General features: G+C 35.2%; 1 protein-coding gene across 1 annotated transcript in view; it reads right to left on the bottom strand.

Annotated features, from left to right (window-relative positions):
• The window catches only part of eya (eya transcriptional coactivator and phosphatase 2), a 178,969-nt gene that overhangs the window by 8,760 nt on the left and 149,755 nt on the right, over window positions 1-20,454 (bottom strand). Inside the window, exons 13-14 of the mRNA XM_089099899.1 lie at window positions 7,058-7,125; window positions 3,992-4,152 (exon numbers count right to left, since the gene is read on the bottom strand). Of these exons, the coding sequence (XP_088956025.1) occupies window positions 3,992-4,152; window positions 7,058-7,125 (229 nt within the window). The remainder of the gene's footprint in view (window positions 1-3,991; window positions 4,153-7,057; window positions 7,126-20,454) is intronic.

Genomic DNA, 20,454 nt, shown 5'->3' with positions numbered 1-20,454 from the left:
GTGGCATTCATATACATAAACTAGTGGATTGTATATATAAACGAGTTCTGCTAAAGAGTGGCCCGCAGGGTGTTAACATAAAGGCTAGATACTCCGTATTACTGTTTAGATGGGACTATACAAAATTACTTTAAATCTATAAGGATCTCTTTGAAGGGGACCAATGCCAGGGTTTTGAACATTGGAAGTTGGAGGAGTAGTGTTCACTATGGTGGCAACCTGAGGCTTGACGTTATGACAAGCTTGAAGTAGCAGAGGCAATGAAAATATCAAGATAACGTTGTGCAATAACTGGTGCGGGCAAAGCCGTATCCAGGGAGGGGGGCAGGGGGTTTGAGCCCCCCCCCCCCGAAATGTTTGTCCGACTCGTAAAAACATAACAAAAATGAATATTTGATGCATTTTTAAAAGTTTTTTTGTAGCCCCCTCCCCCTAAAAATCCTTTTGTGTTACCCGAGGCTGAGAAATAAGTATAAAATTTGTTTGATCTTACTTTAAAACCCATACCCTCTTTTATGTAAATCTCACTGAATGTTCTTTTGTGTAGTTAATTTCTTTTAAATTCAAAGAGCCTGATTATGCTTATTAGTAGTGAATGAATTGCTTATATTCCAACATATGGAATTGTGTACAGCGGATACTCTTTGAGTAGAGCAGTCAAGGCCGTATCCAGGGGGGGTGGGGGGGTTACCCGGTGTGAACCCCCCCCCCCCTCCGAAATTTTTGAACGACTCGAAAATAAGTCAAAAAGTAGTAACCCCCCCCCCCCCTGAACAAAAATCCTGGATACGGCCCTGGGAGCAGTAGTATTTAACATCCTAGTTGTGTTTTGTAAACGATAAGCTGGACAATTGGTGACTTTATAATCTATCCTCCCCACCACTACTAGCATACTTTAGATAAAGTAACCAAAAAATAAGCACCTTACTATGCTTTATGCTATATTCAGCAATATAATAAATATTAATTGGCATAAATTCCTCCCTCCGAGGTATAAGCTGAATAGCGGCACTGAAGAAGCAAGAAATAAGATACAATTTCAAAACTCTCATAGGAAATGGTATCTGAAACTTCAGCCACGGGTCCTATATCAAACGAAGGGTCACTGTCTTCCAGAAATCACGCACAGGTAGCACGTTCCAAACGAGACGAAAAGATGCTAGGCATGGCGGAACTGTACCAAAAGTTGCGGGGATTGTATCGCGTGTGGTGGAACTTTGCGGTACACTTTGCACTACAAGACGTACACTAGATATAGGGCAGCGAGTTGCCCCTCAGAATCAACTCTTGGACCGTGGCTCCTAAGGAGACTGTGCTTTCCATTAAACATAATAATACACATCAGTTGGTGTCCCTTACAACATAAGCGTCATAGTCCTAAGAAACCCTATAGTTGGACCTGGGGGTAGTAAAGATTTGACTATGTTAAAACGTCCATTACCGACAATATGTAATGAACTCAATTAGTTAGCGGCAAAGGTCAGTTTTACTTATTGTTATTGACGAAACAGCCTGTCTGAAACAATTTCAATATACGCAATAAATTCAAAATATCAAACAGTTCGTGGTAACGAACTGTAAGTAAGGAGCGACCCGGCTCAATGGTAACCGAAACTCTAGAAAACGGTATTTTGATACAAATAGATACATCAAAAGAATCAAATTTTAATGCTGATTTCAAATGTATAAGTTTCATATAAGTTAGGCGCCTGAGAAAATTTGGCTGATTTTCGAAAAAAGGAGGAAAGACCCCCTAAAAGTTATAGAACCTTAATGAAAATCAGCTATGTGGGAGGATCTTTCCATGAAGGAAGTTTTCATGGAGGAAGGGACATTGCTATGAAGGGGACGCCGGACTTCCCAGCATTATTTAAAAAAAGATCAGAAATTTAATATAAAAAAAAAAGTATTTCAACTGCAATAGCAGCAGCATCGAAACTTCAAACGAACAGAAAATATTACATATATGATCGGGTTCACCCCGTAGTCAATACCTCGCTCTTTAAGCCAAAGATTTTTTAGTACTTTCATAAGAGCTATTTATTCTAATTAACGGCCGTTGTGATTAAGCGGTCATTTTTAAAGAATCGGAACAAAATTCGAAGTTTAACTTAAAGAGCAAGGTATTGACTAGGGGGCGAATCCCCTAATAAACAAATTAAAAATATATGAATATAGAAGTTCGTTACGTAAGTTAATTCGTAAGTTACGTATATTTATTACTAATAAAAACGTTCGTAAATAAAAATAAACAAGTTTCGAGAAAGCCATTTAGCTAAATAAAAGTAAATTAATATGAAAATTTTGTTTTAATTATTCATGTACGGTGAGCCAAGATCAAAACCTGCATTTATTCAAAAACGTTCAAAAATTAAATAAAAAAACAAGTTTTTTAAACTGAAAGTAAGGAGCGACATTAAAACTTAAAACGAACAAAAATTATTCCGTACATGAAAGGGACTGTTCCCTCCTGAACGCCTCGCTCTTTACGCTAAAGTTTTACTTTGTCTCACAACTTTATTTTTTAAAACAATAAAAAACTTTAGCATAAAGAGCGAAGTGTTTAGGAGGGGACAGTCCCTTTCATATACGGAATAATTTCTGTTTGTTTTAAGTTTTAATGTCGCTCCTTACTTTCAGTTTAAAAAACTTGTTTTTTTTATTTAATCACTCTCAAATGTCCAAGCCAAAATAGCAATGGTTATTGTAGTGGAATTCCCATTGTCTTTCTTATTTAAATTATTCAAAGATGCAATTTGCTTGTTTTGAATGTTTCGAAACAATCTAAAAGAAATGAGGAAATAGCAATGTTTTTGTTTTTGATTAGAGTAGTAAAGGAAGCTATTTTGTTATTAGGAAGTTAGGGAATAATAGTCACCTTGGAATAGTTCTATTGGCCTCAGGGTCGCCACCTAAATATTATTACTGTCAAAAACTACTTTTATATTATGTTTTAATTGCTAACTTTAGACCAGACTTAGTTTCTGTTTTTTCTCTTATTTAGCTTATGTTTTACTTCTATGACAACACACGCATTATGTATTAGTTAAATAAGTACATAGAGATCAAACTTAAACTTTGGAGGAGAAATCTTCTTAAAAGGGCTGAAAGACAAGAAAACAACCGTCGGAAAAAATTTTATCATCAGATTTCTTTGCCGTAAATTTCCCCAAAGTCAGCTCTATTTAGTATAGTAGGCCTATACTGTTTTCCCTAAACCTCAAAAAATAGGTATTTATACAAAAGGCTTAATAATTCTACATGGATAATTAATTTTCTGCTGATGCGGTTATTTTCAAGTTGATGAAAAGAACTAAATTGATTCAATGTAATGATCAAACTAAATCGCCTCCTAATGGAAGGTTTCACTGCCTTCCATTAGGAGGCACTGATAACTATTTACGTCTTTCCACAAAGACTTGAGCAACTACGCTATTCTGTGGGGGATGAGCTTTTAAAGCATACAAGGTAACATTAATAGAATAGGACATTAAAAGAGGTTTATAGACAGTAATGTCTTATTCTATCATAGACGAAGGAGATAAAATGGGTAATATCCATGATAAAACAGGTCAGCCTCTTGTAACAGATGTAATAAAAGTTCGCCGATAAAGATACCTTGGCCACATACTAAGCATGAACAATCCCTGCCTAACGAATGCAGCGCTATACTGGCAACCATCCGGTACACACCGCAGAGGCAGACCTAGAAACACCATGCACCGAGCGTACCAGACAGATCTGCGAAACCTAAATACCTCGATCCAGCCTCACTGGGAGGATATACTGGCAGTAGAGAAATTGCAGAAATATTGGCGGTTCCTTTTGATGCCCTGAGTGCCTCTGGAGGTGCAGGTGGATCTAAGGTGTAAGGTAAGGATGAAGGAGGGAGCGATATTTACACCTTATTAGCTGTAGCCACATTGGTGACTTTTAATAATTAAAGAAGACGGTGGCTGGTAATTAAAACTAAGTACAGTGAAAAACATACTTCCCACAGTCGATTTATATGTGCCATATATTTCCTTTATTCTTCTGTAGCGAAAAGCAAGCTTTCTCATCCAGTCTACTCCCCCACGGACTCCGTTGCCAATCATTATGCCGGCCGCGCCGCCTGTGGTATTAAAACCATCAGTGAGAAAATTATAGTTCCTGAAAAAGATTAAAGATGAAAATTTACGCGCTCTTTCAAATTCATATCAAGATTGAAAGCAAGTACAGTTGGTGCTAAAAATAAAAAAAATAAAGGGAATAGAGTAAGAGAATGACTTGGTCCAGATAAGGCTTAGACCAAGTAGGTTTCTTTATACGACGATTTCACAGTGCATAAAAGGATCCAAATTCTTAGAAAAAACAATCACTACTTTTTTCTCACAAAGAACATGCTATATTCTACAAAATTAACTCTGAGTAGTTCAAATTATTAGAAAAAAATCTATAAAGTAAATCCAAAGATACCAGGATTTAAGGTGCTCACGTCCTTTACCCCCCCCCCCCGCTCCGACTAAAAAATCGAAGAACGTCTAGGCCTTTCGAATACTTTTCAAAAAATTTCCATATCTCATCTATTTAGTGTATTTATGAGTGTTTTTCTGTTGGAAAACCTTACCTTCAGAATTTATGAATTATCGGAAGATAAATTCTCCTGAAGAGCTGATATGAATCTTTGGCCTAAAATAAGGTGCCTTGCATGTTTCGATTCTCAATAATGGGATTATACTCCGATCGTTATTTCTGAGTAATTGACAAAAGATCCGTCGGGGTTTTAACTTTAATCTGAGTTTTACTAGTTTTTACAAAATACTCGAAATTATTGCTTTTGTAACTTTAGGTTGGGTTAGTTTAAATAGTAATTCGAATAAAAAATAGAATTCCAAACATAGATTTGACTGAAACTAAATCAAACTCGAACTGAAATTATATTGGAACTGAACTGAAACCCAAGATGGATTAAACTGAAAACTTGGATTAAACGAAAAGCCCTATATATAATAATTGATTCAATACAGCAGTACTGCATGATATTAAACCAGAGTTCGGTTATTAGAGCGGTTAGTTCAAAAGGAGAATTCAACTACAGGATAACCGACGAAATGCTATGTCACAAATATTTTGAGAATTAGCAAGAAAGTGAATAAGATTTCACTGATAGTTTTTATCCCCTGTGCATTTGTGCGGGCATATTCATAGATACAATAAATGTTTCACTAAGTCTATTTGAAAGACCACCCATTCTAATTCTTCATTATATATAAATAAAAAAAAATAGTTATTCGTATATTTGCTACTATAACTTTATAAATGGTTTCCTCGTTTAAGCCCTGGAACAAAAATTTGTTTCCACGAAAGGTATCAGAAAATTATTTTTGTTCTCCAATAATCTTATGAAAATCTGAGACAAAGCCTACATATACCGTCTCATTTTGGGTATGACGCTATGTTTTAAGGTGTTTGATTTTGATGCTGTAGAAATTTCTCAAATGCATTTCTGAACAGATATTTTGTTCTAAAAGCAGATTTATTGTCTATTTATTAATAATAAATCTTTCCAGGGATTGGCAGCGCGAGAAAGTATTCATGATTCTTGTTAATTCTAACGTACAACAGAAATCAAACTATATTTTGAAGAGTTACTAGCGTTTTCTTCTAGCATTGTAAGAGCATTTGCCTGGAAACGATAATATGGCTTTTATACACGCAATATAGCGCAGTTCTTGGAAAACATTTGAAATTTCTAAAAATGAGAGATAAGAGGGAAAAAAAGGTTAGATTAGGCTATTAATAAGCATGTTAAGTAAGTTTGGATGAGCTCAAACCTTTTATCGAAAATATTTCTAAAAACACAGTATTAAACAATATATTCTATTGAATAAACGTTCAAACTAAATAAGCAAGCGAAAGTGACGCTCAAAATGAGTAGAAGTATGAAACGAAGATTTAGAGGCCGAGAACTGGCGCAAAATACAGCCGGATTGATTTATTTGCTTCTCTATCTATTTTTCAATAGGGGAAAAGGAAGAGCTGCGAAACATAAAAACTTTCTCTAGTTGTTAAGTTGGATCTTCTACTGCTTTAAATAGTTCTGAATTCATTTAAGTGTTCTGAATTGAAACTGCTAAATTTTAACTGTTAGCTTTAACTTTAACTCCAGCGTTCGTAAGGGTCTTATTTTGGTTTTGCGTCTTCATCACCAGAAAATACCGCAGCTTTGTTTTATTCTTTCCGTATTTTATAAACTGAGGTTAAAAGCTGAAAGAACTAATAGCTTCAAGATTCTCTATGGCAAAAGTAATAATTTTCTTGACATTTCTTTGCATGCTTTCTGAATAGTTGGCAATCTTTTTTTTCTTGATTAACTTTAAAGATCATTGTGCTTTTTGGCAAGCTAATATACCCACCTCCTCGCATTTTTTCTGTCATTTCCACCAATGAGCTAGTATTCGCGTTTCCTGCGCACAAGTATACTGAAGTTTTATTACCAGAATTTTTTATATACCTTAGAAAAATTAAAATCTTGTGTACAATAAAGCTCATAATGCCATTAGATTTTTCTCAAAGGCTATTTAAGAACATTTCGAGGTTGAATCTAAATCCTATGGAAGAAATTTTTGTAAGAAAATCAAATTTATTTCACAATTTCACAAACCCTTCCCCGGATATGTTCTGCCCGTCTGTAAAATAATTAAGATCATAGAATTGCACCGCAGGAACACTTTGTCATAGCAATTAACGCTTGAGGTCACATTTTTGGGCAGCTTTACCATCTTTTTTTATTGATGAAAAAGTAATGTATGTGTTATCGCCGGATAAATTTGAATTCAAAGACCTTAACCCAAGCGAGTGTAAGATCAAGCATTCCTACTGTGGATAATGTTTGGTTGCATTCTGAATATCATTCGTAGATATAAACAAAGTTGTGGCTCTGACTGGGCCACTTCCCCTGGCTTATTCCCTTTATAACTCCCATGTATGTGAACTGAGCTAGCGTCCAGCCCTTTGGTAAAAACATTAATAATATCAGTAACATGAAGCTTCGTGATAATAATATAAAACTCACCCCAATTCTTGTCCATTGTAATCAGAGGAAACATCATCAATATGATCAATATGTACTTGATCACATTCCTAAAAAAAATGAAAATCAAGAAAAAAACATTATGAATATAAGAGACCACGGAAAAAATTTAGAGCATGGGGGGGATAATAAAAAAGTTCTTCCAAGGTGGTAGGACCTGGTTGCATATCTCGTCCAATTATCCCCGTATTGGTTTATTGGATCATACTTTTGTTCCCATTATATATCTAGCCGGCATAACAGGTGAATCTTAGTAGAGATTCGCTCTACTCTCCCACCCTCTGATGGATATGATGACAGCTTCCTCCCATACTAGACAGAAATCGTCGCAGCCAAAGTTACCTTTTTGAGACAATTTCTCTATTCATTTTTTACTGTTTTCAGAACGCTGAAGTCTTTCTACAACGACATTTGAGCAGGGAAATTAAAAAAAAACCGAATGACATGAAGAATGTGAACTTTAGCACTCCACTTGGCGTCTTGACGGACGCCACCCATTTTCAAAAATCAACATGGTTTCCGCCACTGAGCAAACTGTCATCTGGACTAAGCAGCATCAATGCCCGCTGCTCTTTTTCAACCAGCCCAAAATCACACTAGGGGTGCCCGAATTTTTGGCAAAAAAGCCGCAACGATAAAATATCACCATCCGATGCGACATTGGGTCTACAATCTCTACGAAGTTGTAAATGTCATAATCAAATGGAAATCAGTCGACTAGCTGGGACACAGCTTCAATATAAAATTTCTGGGAAATCTCCTTGATGCTCTTGAATTTCTCCGTGAACTTTGTATCTTTTCCTTGTAAGTAAAACAGACAAGCGGTCGCTCCTAGTCCCAGGTAAGCCTTACGAGGTGGGTAGGAAGAACTCGTCTCGTTTAAGGTTCACAGACTGAACAGACTCAATTTGCTTACAATAGTCTTTTACCGTGACATTGTGACTAAGGCTCTTCGCAACTTCTAGCACTTCTTTTTTAAGCAAATAAGATGGTAAATGTGCATAGGGGCTTCTATTTGTATGTGTTCATCACGTCGGTCCTTCCACGTTCGTTATTTTGTTTCAATTTTCTCGGGTCTATCCAAGTCCAACAAAAACAAGAAAGTTTGTCAATGAGTTTTGCCGCAATCCCACCGTTGTATCCAAAATTCCTTTTTCCGTGACAAAAATTCATAGGCTCGGCAAGGAAAACGTGGAGAATCCAAATTTAAAGTAGAAATAAAGTATTAAAGTAGGTCTAAAAATATTAGAGGAGAAACATTCAAAATAAAGTAGTCTACTCTGAAATATAGTAGAAATGTAAGCACTACAAGTAAGGGTTAACAAATTATTTCCGCCTTTTTTGCTTCATCACTTGAAGCAGTTTATAATTTTTCAATTCAAGGGCTAATGGTTGTCATTTGTCACCCATCATTGATATAATACAATGAGTTTGCATAAACGCGAAGAATCTGTTTCATTAAATCGCTTGATATTGTTGTTGATTTCCATACATGAATATGATGACTTTTCCAAATGCGTATCATAGCATTAATCTATCTATGGTGATTTAATAATTGATATAAGAGATTTTCTTTGAGATTCTAATTATTCAATGAAATTACATCTTTGAATGACAAAATGAAGTTGTTCTTAGTCAGACAGAATAAATGAATCATTCTGTCAGTTGAAATAGGCGTGTCATCAAATTTCCGAGCTATTATTTATATAATAAACGTCAATTAAAAACATAAGCATTTTTATTTTGCAACTTGACACTTTGGGGTAATGAACCGTAAGTAAAGAGCAGCTATGCCAATAGTAACCAAAAATTAAAAAAAGTCACTAGGAACATTTGTATCAAAATAGTGTCCTAGAATTGCAAGAAGGATATCATTTGAATGTTATTTATAAGTTCAAGTGCCTTTTTCACTGGCCTAGATTGATCGAAGGACACCTATTCCCCCTCCCGTACCATTTTCCACCTTATGGCCTATCATGGCCAAACATGGCGTCACGTCAAAATTTGAAGGTTGCCGTTTTAATAAGAAATATTGAAACCAAAAAAAAAAATGTATCTCAGAAAGTAGCAAGATCTATACAGGCCCCGGAGTGAGGGCCGAAGTTATAGCCAATTGCTCATTTTATGACAGGACTTCTTTTACTCGTTACAGACGTTTACGGATAACGAAAGCTGCAGATATTTTGCTCAAGAGTATTTTACATTTTTAAACGATATTTGACGAAAGTGATCTCAAATAATACAAATGACTAACTTCAGATGAAAAAGTGTGTCAATGAATAGCATTACAAATGCAGAGAATATTGTACCTTGTTGGGATTACAACCACATAAAAATTGTATCCGAAAAAATTATAGAACCTCAAGGATCCCCTCTTTTACACAAACTAGCAGATAACACAAAAGCCATATTCTAGGCCCAAGGTCCAATTTTTCAACTTTAGGAGAAAGGAGAGAATACTATGATGTTTTGCCTTGAAAACTGAGAGCAAACGTGGTACTCCAAGGTTTAAGGACTCAGAGCCACCTACGCCCAATATCCCTTAAAACTAGAATCATTGGGAGGTCTGCTCAATTTGAACCGATGGTTGAGAATAATGAAAGAAGGCTCTTTTGGAACAGATTCTCCTTCTGGAGGCAAGCGTCATGAAATACTTGAACATAACATTAAACGCAAACATAATTAGAGACAAGAAGTTTGTTCAAATGAAGGCAAATACTTACACTAAAACACACAGCAAAGAAAAAAACACCCTGTATATTATTGGGACTGCTAGCCCCGTCAGCATCACCCTATTCTCTACGCTAAATTTTGAACTTTTCCCACCATAACTTTTTCTATTTCTATGCTCAAGGTCAGAAACATATCTTGATGAAAAACGTGGCATTCTTCATAGAGGATTAGCAGGATAACCTGTTGAACGACCAGTGGAACACAAAGTCAGACACACAGGCATGGCATGCTCTCTTGTGAGGATCAGAAACATATTAACTCTGACTGAATAGAGCGTAATGAGAAATACTCTCTTCAGGAATCCGTTGTATGATGCCAATCGATTGTTTTCAGAGCTGAAGATTACTGATGCCTAGGAGTTAGTGGCACAACCAATTATATAGGTAGATGACTATCTGCTATCAGATTGATATCAATAGTATGGACAATTTAAAGGAACTCATATGTTGCCAGTTGCCCCCTCCTTTTAGTCTTGCAAAATAATATAGTTATCACTGCTAATAATTGGCAGCTTTACTATGGATTTTAGAGTACAATGCCCCATCACAGGAGGTAATGCTACTCTTACAGTGATTAATTTCATGAACAATTCACTAATCAAAGGAACATATGTTATTAACTTGCACAAGTGTGGATGGAATTAGCCGGAAGTGCCTCGAATTTCGTCAGCTACGCAATCCCCAGATTGAACAAAAATGATCAAATTGTGTTGTCGGAGCAGTGCCCTTTAACGAACTGATTGCACCCTTTCGTGACAAGTCGATGCAACTGATTACTATACAAAAGTATGATATATTGTTTAAGGACTCTCGTTATAGTATTCTTCGTAAATTGTATGTTGATTAAGTGATTAAATTTCATTTGCGTTCAATTAAAAATGTAATGACATGGTTAAATTCATCATCGTTTTTTTAAGCTAGAATCACATTCCACTGTTATTAGTATTTTTCTTAGAACATAATTTTGTTAGTGGGCAAAAATTTCTTCCTAGAGCGTGTCTGAACCTCTAGGTGAAGAATTGACTTACGGGAGATTTTCAAGCAATCACAGAGATTTTCCAGATGTTTGAAAAAAAAAATAGAACTTATGTAGGAGTTAAATACATTACATAAACAGAAGGGGAGGGGATTTAGGAGCCCCAGACCGCCTCCCATGAAATGTGAAAATAGGAAATCATTGTTTTGTGCTTCTTGAAAATGTGATGGCCTCTTGTTGGGCTCCATAAAATATTGCTCCAAATAATTAAGAATCCACAGATCAAAGTTTTGGCTATGTCCCTGGTTAGGTCCCAAAAAACTCCAGTTACAGCCTCGGAAAGAGAAAAATCAGTTCTTAGTATCAGTTCCAGAAATCACAACAAAAAATTAGTGCATTTCTGAAAAGATGTTAAAAATTTTATAAGAATCAGATCTTCTGGAGGAGTTAAAATCATTGCTTGAAAAGAAGGAGATGGGATTTTGGAGGTCAAAACCGCCACCCATGAAATCTGAAAATAGGAAATCGTTGTTTTTATACTTTTTGAAAATGTGATGGCCTGTAGTACTGCTCCACAAAATTTTGCTCCAAAATAACTCAGAATCAACTGATTAAAATTTTGGCTGTGGTCCTGGATAGGTCCTAAAGACCCCCGTTACAGTCTCGGAAAGAGAAAAATTAGTTTTTAGTATAAGTTCTGCGAGAGGCCTGACAGAAATTTGGAACACTGGGAGCTGAACACATTCTCATTCCATTCACAATGTTAAGATCATTCTAAGAGCAATTCCAATTAATTCAATGAATGCATAACGGGCAGTATCAAAAACACCTGGTAATGAGCAATTTCTGGCTATCAATTTTATTTCTTTTAGTATAGTGTCATACCTTGTGTTTCTCTATATTTTCCCACACCTGCCTTAAAAGGGTGACGTAAATTATGGAAATCAACCAAGAATTCACACTAAACTGGTAATTCTTGCTTATTTATTCATTACTTTTTATAGGGTTTTTAAACAAATACTTTGACACTGCAAATAGAGGCAACGGCTTCATTATGGTATGCAGCTTTGTTTTGAAGAATCCATAGAAGTTTCCATAGATTGCATAAGAATAATATTAATGGCTAAAAGTTCAAAACCAATAGGTGTAAAATATGCATACTTTTTTTCTTTATTTTACTTGGGATATCGGTGTTACGGTATCTCGTTTTAAGCTTGGACTGGAACTTCTTTAGACATTCCCCTATTTCTAAAAGTAGAAAAATTAATACTTAAGTCCGTTTTCTCATTCTGAAAAAGAAATCCAAAGATATAAATTAGTGTGTGCAAGTGTCAATTCTGATAGTCCAGTAGTTCGATATTCTCGTTTTGTTTTGTCAAAGTGTTCACTAAACTCTAACTCTTGATGGAGCTCAAAACTCTAAGTTTTGGTAATAGAAAAATCACCAACAGCATGTAAGCATGGTAAGGAGAATGGCCGAAGGCTCCTCATTGAAAAACATGAAAAAAAACAAAACTGTCCCCTCTTCATTTTGAATATACATTTTCATTCCCCTCCTATTTCCACGAATTGACTTCTATTTCCATTATATATATATATATATATACTTTATTATTTGACTTTTATTGGCTAATATTAGAATTTTCGAATTGAAATTAGTTATATCAAATCATCTTCCCTATACTACCGATTCTTGCTAAAAACCATCCCTGAATACTAGAAAACGCACCTTTCGGCCCAAGTGGGCTTCTTTTTGCTGTTTTCCAAGTTTGCTTTTCATGAAACCTAGATGTTCTTCTTAATTACTGCGGAATATTTGATAGTGCAGTTTTTTATGCTCAATAGAAAATTTGACGCAAATTTTTCTAGTAGCCATTATTTGTAAAGTTTCTGGTACTGAAGTTCTTGAGTTTAAGAAAAAAATAAACTTCAAAAGGTCATTACCGCAAAAACTGTTGGTGATGGGAAAATTCTAATCAAAGTGTTATACTCAGCATAAAAAGGTTCTATCAGGTAATTTTATTTTAGTTCCAGGGCCAAAAACAGCTTAAATTCATTCCTAAGAGTAATAATTTCAGTTTTGTTCTTCTTTCGGATAAAAAAAAAGTTGTTTATGAAATTTCTTGCATTAAATACACTATAGTTTAAAGTTTGTTAGTTTAATGTTTATAAGATTTTTTTGTTGAGCCTTTAGCATTTCAGACCAAAGAAACACCAAAAATAAAAAAACCCTCAACAGAATTATGAGTGCTTAAGAAAAATTTGGATTGCTTTCTTGAACTCAGGATATATAACTGCGTTAAAAACCTTTCTTAAACCATTAAAGAAAAATCAATCGGAGCAGCAAAATTTCGCAAAAAAAATTTAAAATGTGTTTGTTGAAGGTGTGGACCAATTGGGTCGTCCCGAACGGGAGGATAGACAGATTTAAAGGAAATAGGAACTTCTTGGAAAGGTGTAAAGAGAGGAGCTTTGAATAGATTGGGATGGAGGAGGAGCGTCGTAGCTGTATTGACCTCAGGCGGCTTGAGGCTGCAGTAGTTTGTTAGTAGTGGTAGTAGTAGTGTGGGTAACAGCGACATTTCTAACTGCATTTTTGAATTCTACGTGGATAGTTTTGTGCAATTAAAAAAAATTATGTCACGAACTAATAAAGGTTCAATTGTCTTCCTCAGACTCATTGCAGTTCAGCAATCATTGGGCTGAACTGCAGTTCAGCCATCAGAATTCAAGATTATTCGACGCATACTAGAACGCCTAAATAGTTGGTATCTCTACAAATATTGTCAATGCCAAGGGAAATGTGAAGGTCATTCACTTAGCAAAATAGGGTACTTATACAAAATAGAGATAGCTAAGAAATAGACGTATCTTAAGAATGAGAATTTCTTTCTGAATCCAAATATAACATTCATTTGCGCGTAAAATCAGCTTTATCCTCACTGCCCTCATGTGCAAATATATATATATATATATATATATATATATATATATATATTTCCTGAATTGTAGACCTATAGATGCAATGCATTTTCCATAAGTCACTCTTTTCTTCAAAGTGATTTAGCGGTTCGTTGAAATAATGGAAAATTTATAGCATATATACAATTCAGGCCATATATTTGAACATTCGGCGGAGGTTTTAAGGTTCATTTCTGGTGTAAATAAATGACACATTTGGATTTGGCTTGAAATTCTGATTCTAAAGGAATGTATATTTCTTAGCTATCTCATTACACCATTATTAACTGACAGGCCTAAACCTATCTAAATTTTGACAAAAATATTTTACCTTAATTTTGGGTTTTAATCTCTTTTTCATTTGAAGTGTGTCTATTTCTTACCTGTCTTAATATTAGTGCAACTTCTACTACGGTGGCTTTAATACATAAGTACCCAAAATAGTTTGGGATAATACATAAGGGGCTAAGCTCTAAGTAATAAATACGCATTTGACTTTGTCTTGACTCCGTTGATGCAATTGTACATCCAACTGCAAATTAAAGTTATTATTAAATCCTATTCCAACATAAGTTTCTGAAAACTGGCCATACCACAAATGCAAGTATGAAAGTGAATTACATGCCTCACATATTGTTTGCAGTTGTTTTGCACCTGTTCTGATATCTCGACAAACAAAAATAAAAACCCCATTAGTCAACGACAAAAGTACCACAAGACTGCCACTTTAGGGTGCGCCTATAACTAGAGTCATAATTAACATAAAATACCTGCAATCAAACAATGCCGACGAATTCGACTTTAACTATTTGCATCTTAACTTTACGGCGGAAGGGGCTTGGCATCTTTTCTTGACTGACAGACACGAAACTCACCGACAGCTTCACAGATTAAAATAAATAACCAGACCTATATTAAAACAAATATCCCCATATTCACCAGCTCAAACTTGGATTAGGTATTAGTCAGAGGTGCAAATTGAGGATGAAGGGGACATTGCCCCCCCCCCTAAGATTCTGGGAACACCTTTTTCATCTTTTTTTATTAAAAAAATAATATCATTGATATTAGCATGTAGAAAAGGTGATCATGAGGCAAACATCCCAGGACTTTACTGCGGCAGCTGTACTGAACACCGTGATTGGGAGGGGGCACCGCGGCTTGGGGGTACAACTTTGATGAAACTTTTCACTTTGACTCGGCTTTTTTGCTTCTATTTGAGTCGGGAGGCGGGCTCAGCAACTAGTTTTTCCCCGTCACCATTAACCCAAGGGACGACTCTGACCCAATGGCTATTTCATTGACTTTGATATTTTTTTTTACAAAAATATTGTAAAAAAGGAACTTTTTAACAAAATTGAAACTTTCACCCCCGTTTTCTTGGAAGATTTTTATTATCTATAGATTTCGTTCCATTTTATTATGCTACTGCGTTCAAAGCATCCATTTCTGAAACACCCTCGGTCTGCAACAAAGAGATCCGGACTGTGGCCAATTAGAAGGCTCAACAACCCTTCTTACAGAAACCGAGTGAGGATGGCAGGCCCGTAGAGGGACAGGAAGGGGGCTCTTTTCCGTACCACCTCCAAAAACTTAAAATTTTCACAAAGTTCCCTTCAATTTCTTAAACTTTCCCTAAATAGCTTCATAATTAGCCTATCGCAATACTTACTATTTTCCCTCTAATTTCATAAAATTTCTCTATAATTTGAAGTTTCTTTGCACTTTTTTTTTACTTTAATTCCCCCTCTTCCTTCCGGAGATATTCCTGCCAATGTACCTGTCATAGCAACTGTAATTTACCAGTTTAGGGCCTTATAAGAGCGTTCATTTCATAACCGGAGGATAAACGTAAGATAATTTGTAGTTTAGTATCTTGTGTAGCACTGCTGCCTCTGTATAATTCATTACTTGTACAATGACCCTAAATCATCTACCCACATGGCCGAAAATCGGTAGGGATAATAGTTGCCAATATTATTGGTACATCAATATCTCATCAACAATTGGTGGCTTGGCACAAATTGCAGAAGAAAAGCGAGAAATAAATACACAGATCAGGGAATTTTTTTTTTAACTATGGGGTTTGCTTTCTTTTCTAACAGAATGGACAAAATTCAGCAGTAACTCACTAATTTGAAGAGGATCTTAGAACGTAATTGTATTAGAGTCAAGTCAGCATGCAGGGGGGGGGGGTTAGGGTTTTTACCCCCCCCCCCCTGAAATGTTTACCCGACTAGTAAAAACATAACAAAACAGAATATAAACACAGTTTTGATACGTTTTTAAAGTTTTTTTTTGTAAAAAAAAACAGAAAAACCTTTTGTAGCCCCCCTTAAAATCTTCTAGCAAACCCCCCCCCCCGCCATCGAAACAAGGTACTTGTCTATTATATAAACACACGCGAGAAGTGCAGTTTGGTGACAATAAAATATGATGAAAATAGAATACTTTATTAGCAACAGTGTGATGGTCATTTGTGAATTATTAAATTGGGAGCTTCACCGTCGGCTGACCACCTTAAAGACAAAGAAAAGTTTATTATTAACACGATTCTTGAGGACACCGGTTAGTTTGCTTTGACTAGTGATAAAATATAGTGTCTTACCATGGATGTTCAAGAATCATTTCAGATTGTTGGAAGGGCTACAACACAGCTGAGCTGGAACAAGCAGGTTTCACTCATTTGAAAGTGAACCACAAAAATAATTTTGTCAACCCAGAAACCAGTGCCACAACCCAAAAAGTAGAGAGAATATGGGGTTCCGCAGAGTGGAGGAACAAACGGCACCGAGATATATCCGGCCGTCATTTACATTCATACTTAGTAGAGTACATAAGGCGGGCGGCAGTAAAGGCAGAAGACCGGGTTCATTTTAACGCGATTCTTGAGGAAATCTCTGCGTTCTGGGAGTATATTTCCAAATTGTAGTTTTTTCAATTTTGCTAATAAAGTATTCTATTTTCATCATATTTCTTTTTTCATTAGGCTAAATAGGTTTTATTAGGTTAAAATAGGTTTGTCTAGGTTACGTATTTAATATGTGCTATGCTTTACCCCCTCCCCCCCCTATTGTGCAAATATATACCCTCAGTTTGTTTCTAAATTATTATATTTTCATCATAATTTTTTTTCATTTCATTAGCATTCGCCAAACTTCACTTCTCGATTGTGTTTTATATAACAGACAAGTACCGAAAAAAAAAATTCCTGGATACCACCCTGATTAGAACCTTTCGCCATACTCGTTTCTTTTCTTCATCGTAATTGAGCTATCTATCTTTTTAAGTTACAGAATTCTAAAGAAAACGACACGAACATCCATTAATACGCCGCCATTAATTACTATTAGTGTACGTATATCATTAATTACTTTGATGCTCTGTTTTCTGATCATCAAATTTTCTCACTTAACCTCTGCAGGTTAATTCCATTCAGGATAACCTTAAACCTATTGAGATAAGTATATGCCAAAGTACAAATCTAGTTGTTTACTCACGCGACAGCCTCGACTTTTGAGGCATTGGGCCTTTGTGACCTGAGGCTCCGTTCAGGTTGGTTAGTCCATCCATAATAGTACTTATGCAGGGCAACCTTTCATGATTGCTGTTTTTCAGTGGGGGAACAATTCGCAGAAGACTATCTTCATATTTCAATATTGATAACAGTTTCCATAGTACATCTTACGCGTTTTTGGAATTGACAAGAATTAAAACAGATTTCTGACATTTACGAAGTATAAAAAAAAGTAAGTATGACGGCACTAGACCCTGAAGGTCCAAACCGGTGGTACTGAGCTCCGTTTTGTGGCCCTTCAGCCAGTAAGTGCAATTTGGGGTTGGGGGCCCGCCATCCTGTACTTTCGTACACCCTTCCTGCTTACCTTCGCCAGATTTCTCCAGGTACCACTTTAGAGCTTGGTTGACTCTGGCTAAGCTTACAGAGTCACACCACTGACCCCCGTCCCGAACCACATAACTGACTACGCCAGGGAACGAACCCGTGCCTCCTGGACATATAATTCTCAAACCAGCACACCAACCACTTAGCCAGGACAGGCAATTCAGGAAGTATAGTTAAATGATGAACATATATGGGCCAAGTTCGATGGTTGCTTTGTAGAAATAATATTGGCGTTCGTCTTATAACTTCAGCTATGGAAATAACAATGCTATTATAGGTGCAAAACAGGCACGTCCGCATGGGAGGAGGAAGACTTTAGGCTCTTGCACTGTCCCAAGCAAAAATTTCTAGACTTCCAAATTTCCCCCCAAATCTCCAAGATTTGTCATAGTTTTGCCTGTTCTTACTTGCGCGCCTGACAAATTAGCTTTTAGAAGTACAAGCCTAATAACAAACTAAAATCTAGGTAGTATTCGTCTAGACGACGAAATGTTATGCGTAATCCAAAACAATTTTGGTTCTTGTGGAAAACGTAAATGACATCTGAAAAAGAAAACGAAAAAAAAATACAGAAAAAAAACGATAAGCACCAGCAACAGGAAAGACAAATACTAGGTTTCCGCCTTTTTATTCTTTGAAAACTGGTTTTCTTGCTAATTAAAAATAATTCTTTATTGCTGGTGCCGTGGCCAATATGGCTTGCACCCATCCATGCTTGCGTGAGCAAACTCTTCCCCTCAAGTTCAGAGAGGAGTTGTGTGCCAAACCCTCAAATTTTGCGACTTTTCGATTTGTCTCATTCTGTTGATATAATTTGACTGATTCTAGTGCTTAGGCATGCTCATTTCTGCCCTTGTCTTCTAAAAATAATTTCTGCAAATCGGTATGCCAAGACATGTTGAAGTAAAAAAGAAGTGTATGAGTATCAGACATTCACACTGTTTGGGCGTAAAAGTGTGTGTTATCAAACAACTGACCACTGCCACGGCAAAATCGGCTAATACCGCAAAAAGAGGCTCAGTCAGCTTGGGCTTATTTTTGGAACATTAAAACATACAAGTATATCAGTAGCTACCTCACAGTTCGACTATTAGAATAATTTTGCAGAGCCAATCCAGGTAGAATTTTTTTCTTTTAAATTGAATAAGTGCTTTGAAGCGAATAATGTTAGTAGCAACACAGAACCCTCTGAGCCTGGTAGCTTCATAAATAGTTGCATGTTACACATGCTTGCTTGCCAACAAAGATTATTTTTATCAATGTACCGAACACCAGAAAAAATTCTAGTGTTCGGACTACGTTAAATACTAATTTCGACCTTGAAAGAAAGAAACAAAAAATGCATGAGAAACAAAGCCATAAAAAAATAAAAGTCCAGTCTACTTTTTATTAGATATACGGCTTTTTTTGTTTGTATGCAGGAGTATATACCTTCTAATGAATTCTGAGCCTTTACGTTCCTTCCGGTTTTTCTGTTAATTTTGCAGGTCATCACACTCTTTGCCAGGGAATAACGCAATTTCAAAAGTTCAGCGTAACTTCAAAGTTCAGTGTCCTTTTTTAGTGTTTAACCAGAAAACCGGTTTCTCTTTTTACACGCCAATTATTTTTGTATATAATCAGATTACAAATTTGAGTCTCCGTCAGTTTTGAATAGTTTATATTAGAGATAGCATTACAGGCATTTTTTGTAAAAGTATTTACAAAGAAAAATGGAGCAATTTTTGGTGAGTAAAAAATATTCTCATTATTATATTAAAAAAAAATTTTATATTTCCATTAAGTTAGGGAAGAAATTATTTACTTACACTATAACTAAGGGTACTTATCTACTTAGAAGCCTGTTGTTTTTATGAGCTGAAAAAACTTCTAATTCTCTTAGAGGTTGAAATTTACGGTTTGATTTCTTATCAAGATCAACTAGTATTTTAGATGTTTTTTGAAAAAAGTGATTAGCGGTAGATCCATTATTTTTTTATATAATAAATTTTTTTTTTTTTAATTTTTTTTTTTTTAAAAAAGCTTCCTTTTTTAAAAATAAAATTTACCCTTTTTTTTTATTTGGTTTTTTTTAAATAAAAAAAGGTAATGATGCAAAAAAAAAAATAAATGTCTTGTCATTTATTTATTTTCGTAATTATTTAATAAATCTGCGTGTGGTTTAAACATCTAAATTATTTTTAAGTTTCAAAAATGCTTCCCTTTTTTTATAAATATAAGTGGCTTTTTTTTTTATTTAATTTTTTTAAAATACTTCCATGCACGGATTCCTTTAAAGGTTGATTTTTTATAGATATAAGCTGCAGTTTTTTGGGCTGGTTTTGAAAAAGTTATTATATTTAGAGCAGTCATTTTTTATTATAATAAAATTATTATTATATTTATTTATTTATTTTTAAAAAATCTTAATTTTTTTTAAAGTGTGATTTTTTTTTTTATCGATATCATTTTTTTTGTTTTTTTATTTATTTTTTTTTGAAAAATTTAACTAACCGTAGTAGGTTAATACTATATTAAATAAAAAGTATTCTGTAAAAACCCTCACCCCCCCCCCAATTACAAAAAAAAAAAATTTGTTACCTTATTTCCCTATTTAATAAATAAAATCTTTAGCTTAGCTATCCTTTTTATTTAAAAGACCTTATTATCTAATAGGGGGGGATTGACGGAACCATGCTAATTAACATTTCCACTTCTTTAAGTTATATTTTTGTCTACATTTGATTGAAATCTGATAGTTTTACTTGATTGTCACATGCAATTCTTCTCCATATTGTTTAATAAGGAACGCAAATACTGCTTTTTA

Source organism: Artemia sp. Qi Xiang Cuo, chromosome 14 (genome assembly GCF_049724085.1).
Source record: "Artemia sp. Qi Xiang Cuo chromosome 14, ASM4972408v1, whole genome shotgun sequence".
NCBI lineage: Eukaryota > Metazoa > Arthropoda > Branchiopoda > Anostraca > Artemiidae > Artemia > Artemia sp. Qi Xiang Cuo.
The sequence above is the reverse complement of the archived record's forward strand: the minus strand, read 5'-3'. Positions and strand labels throughout refer to the sequence as shown.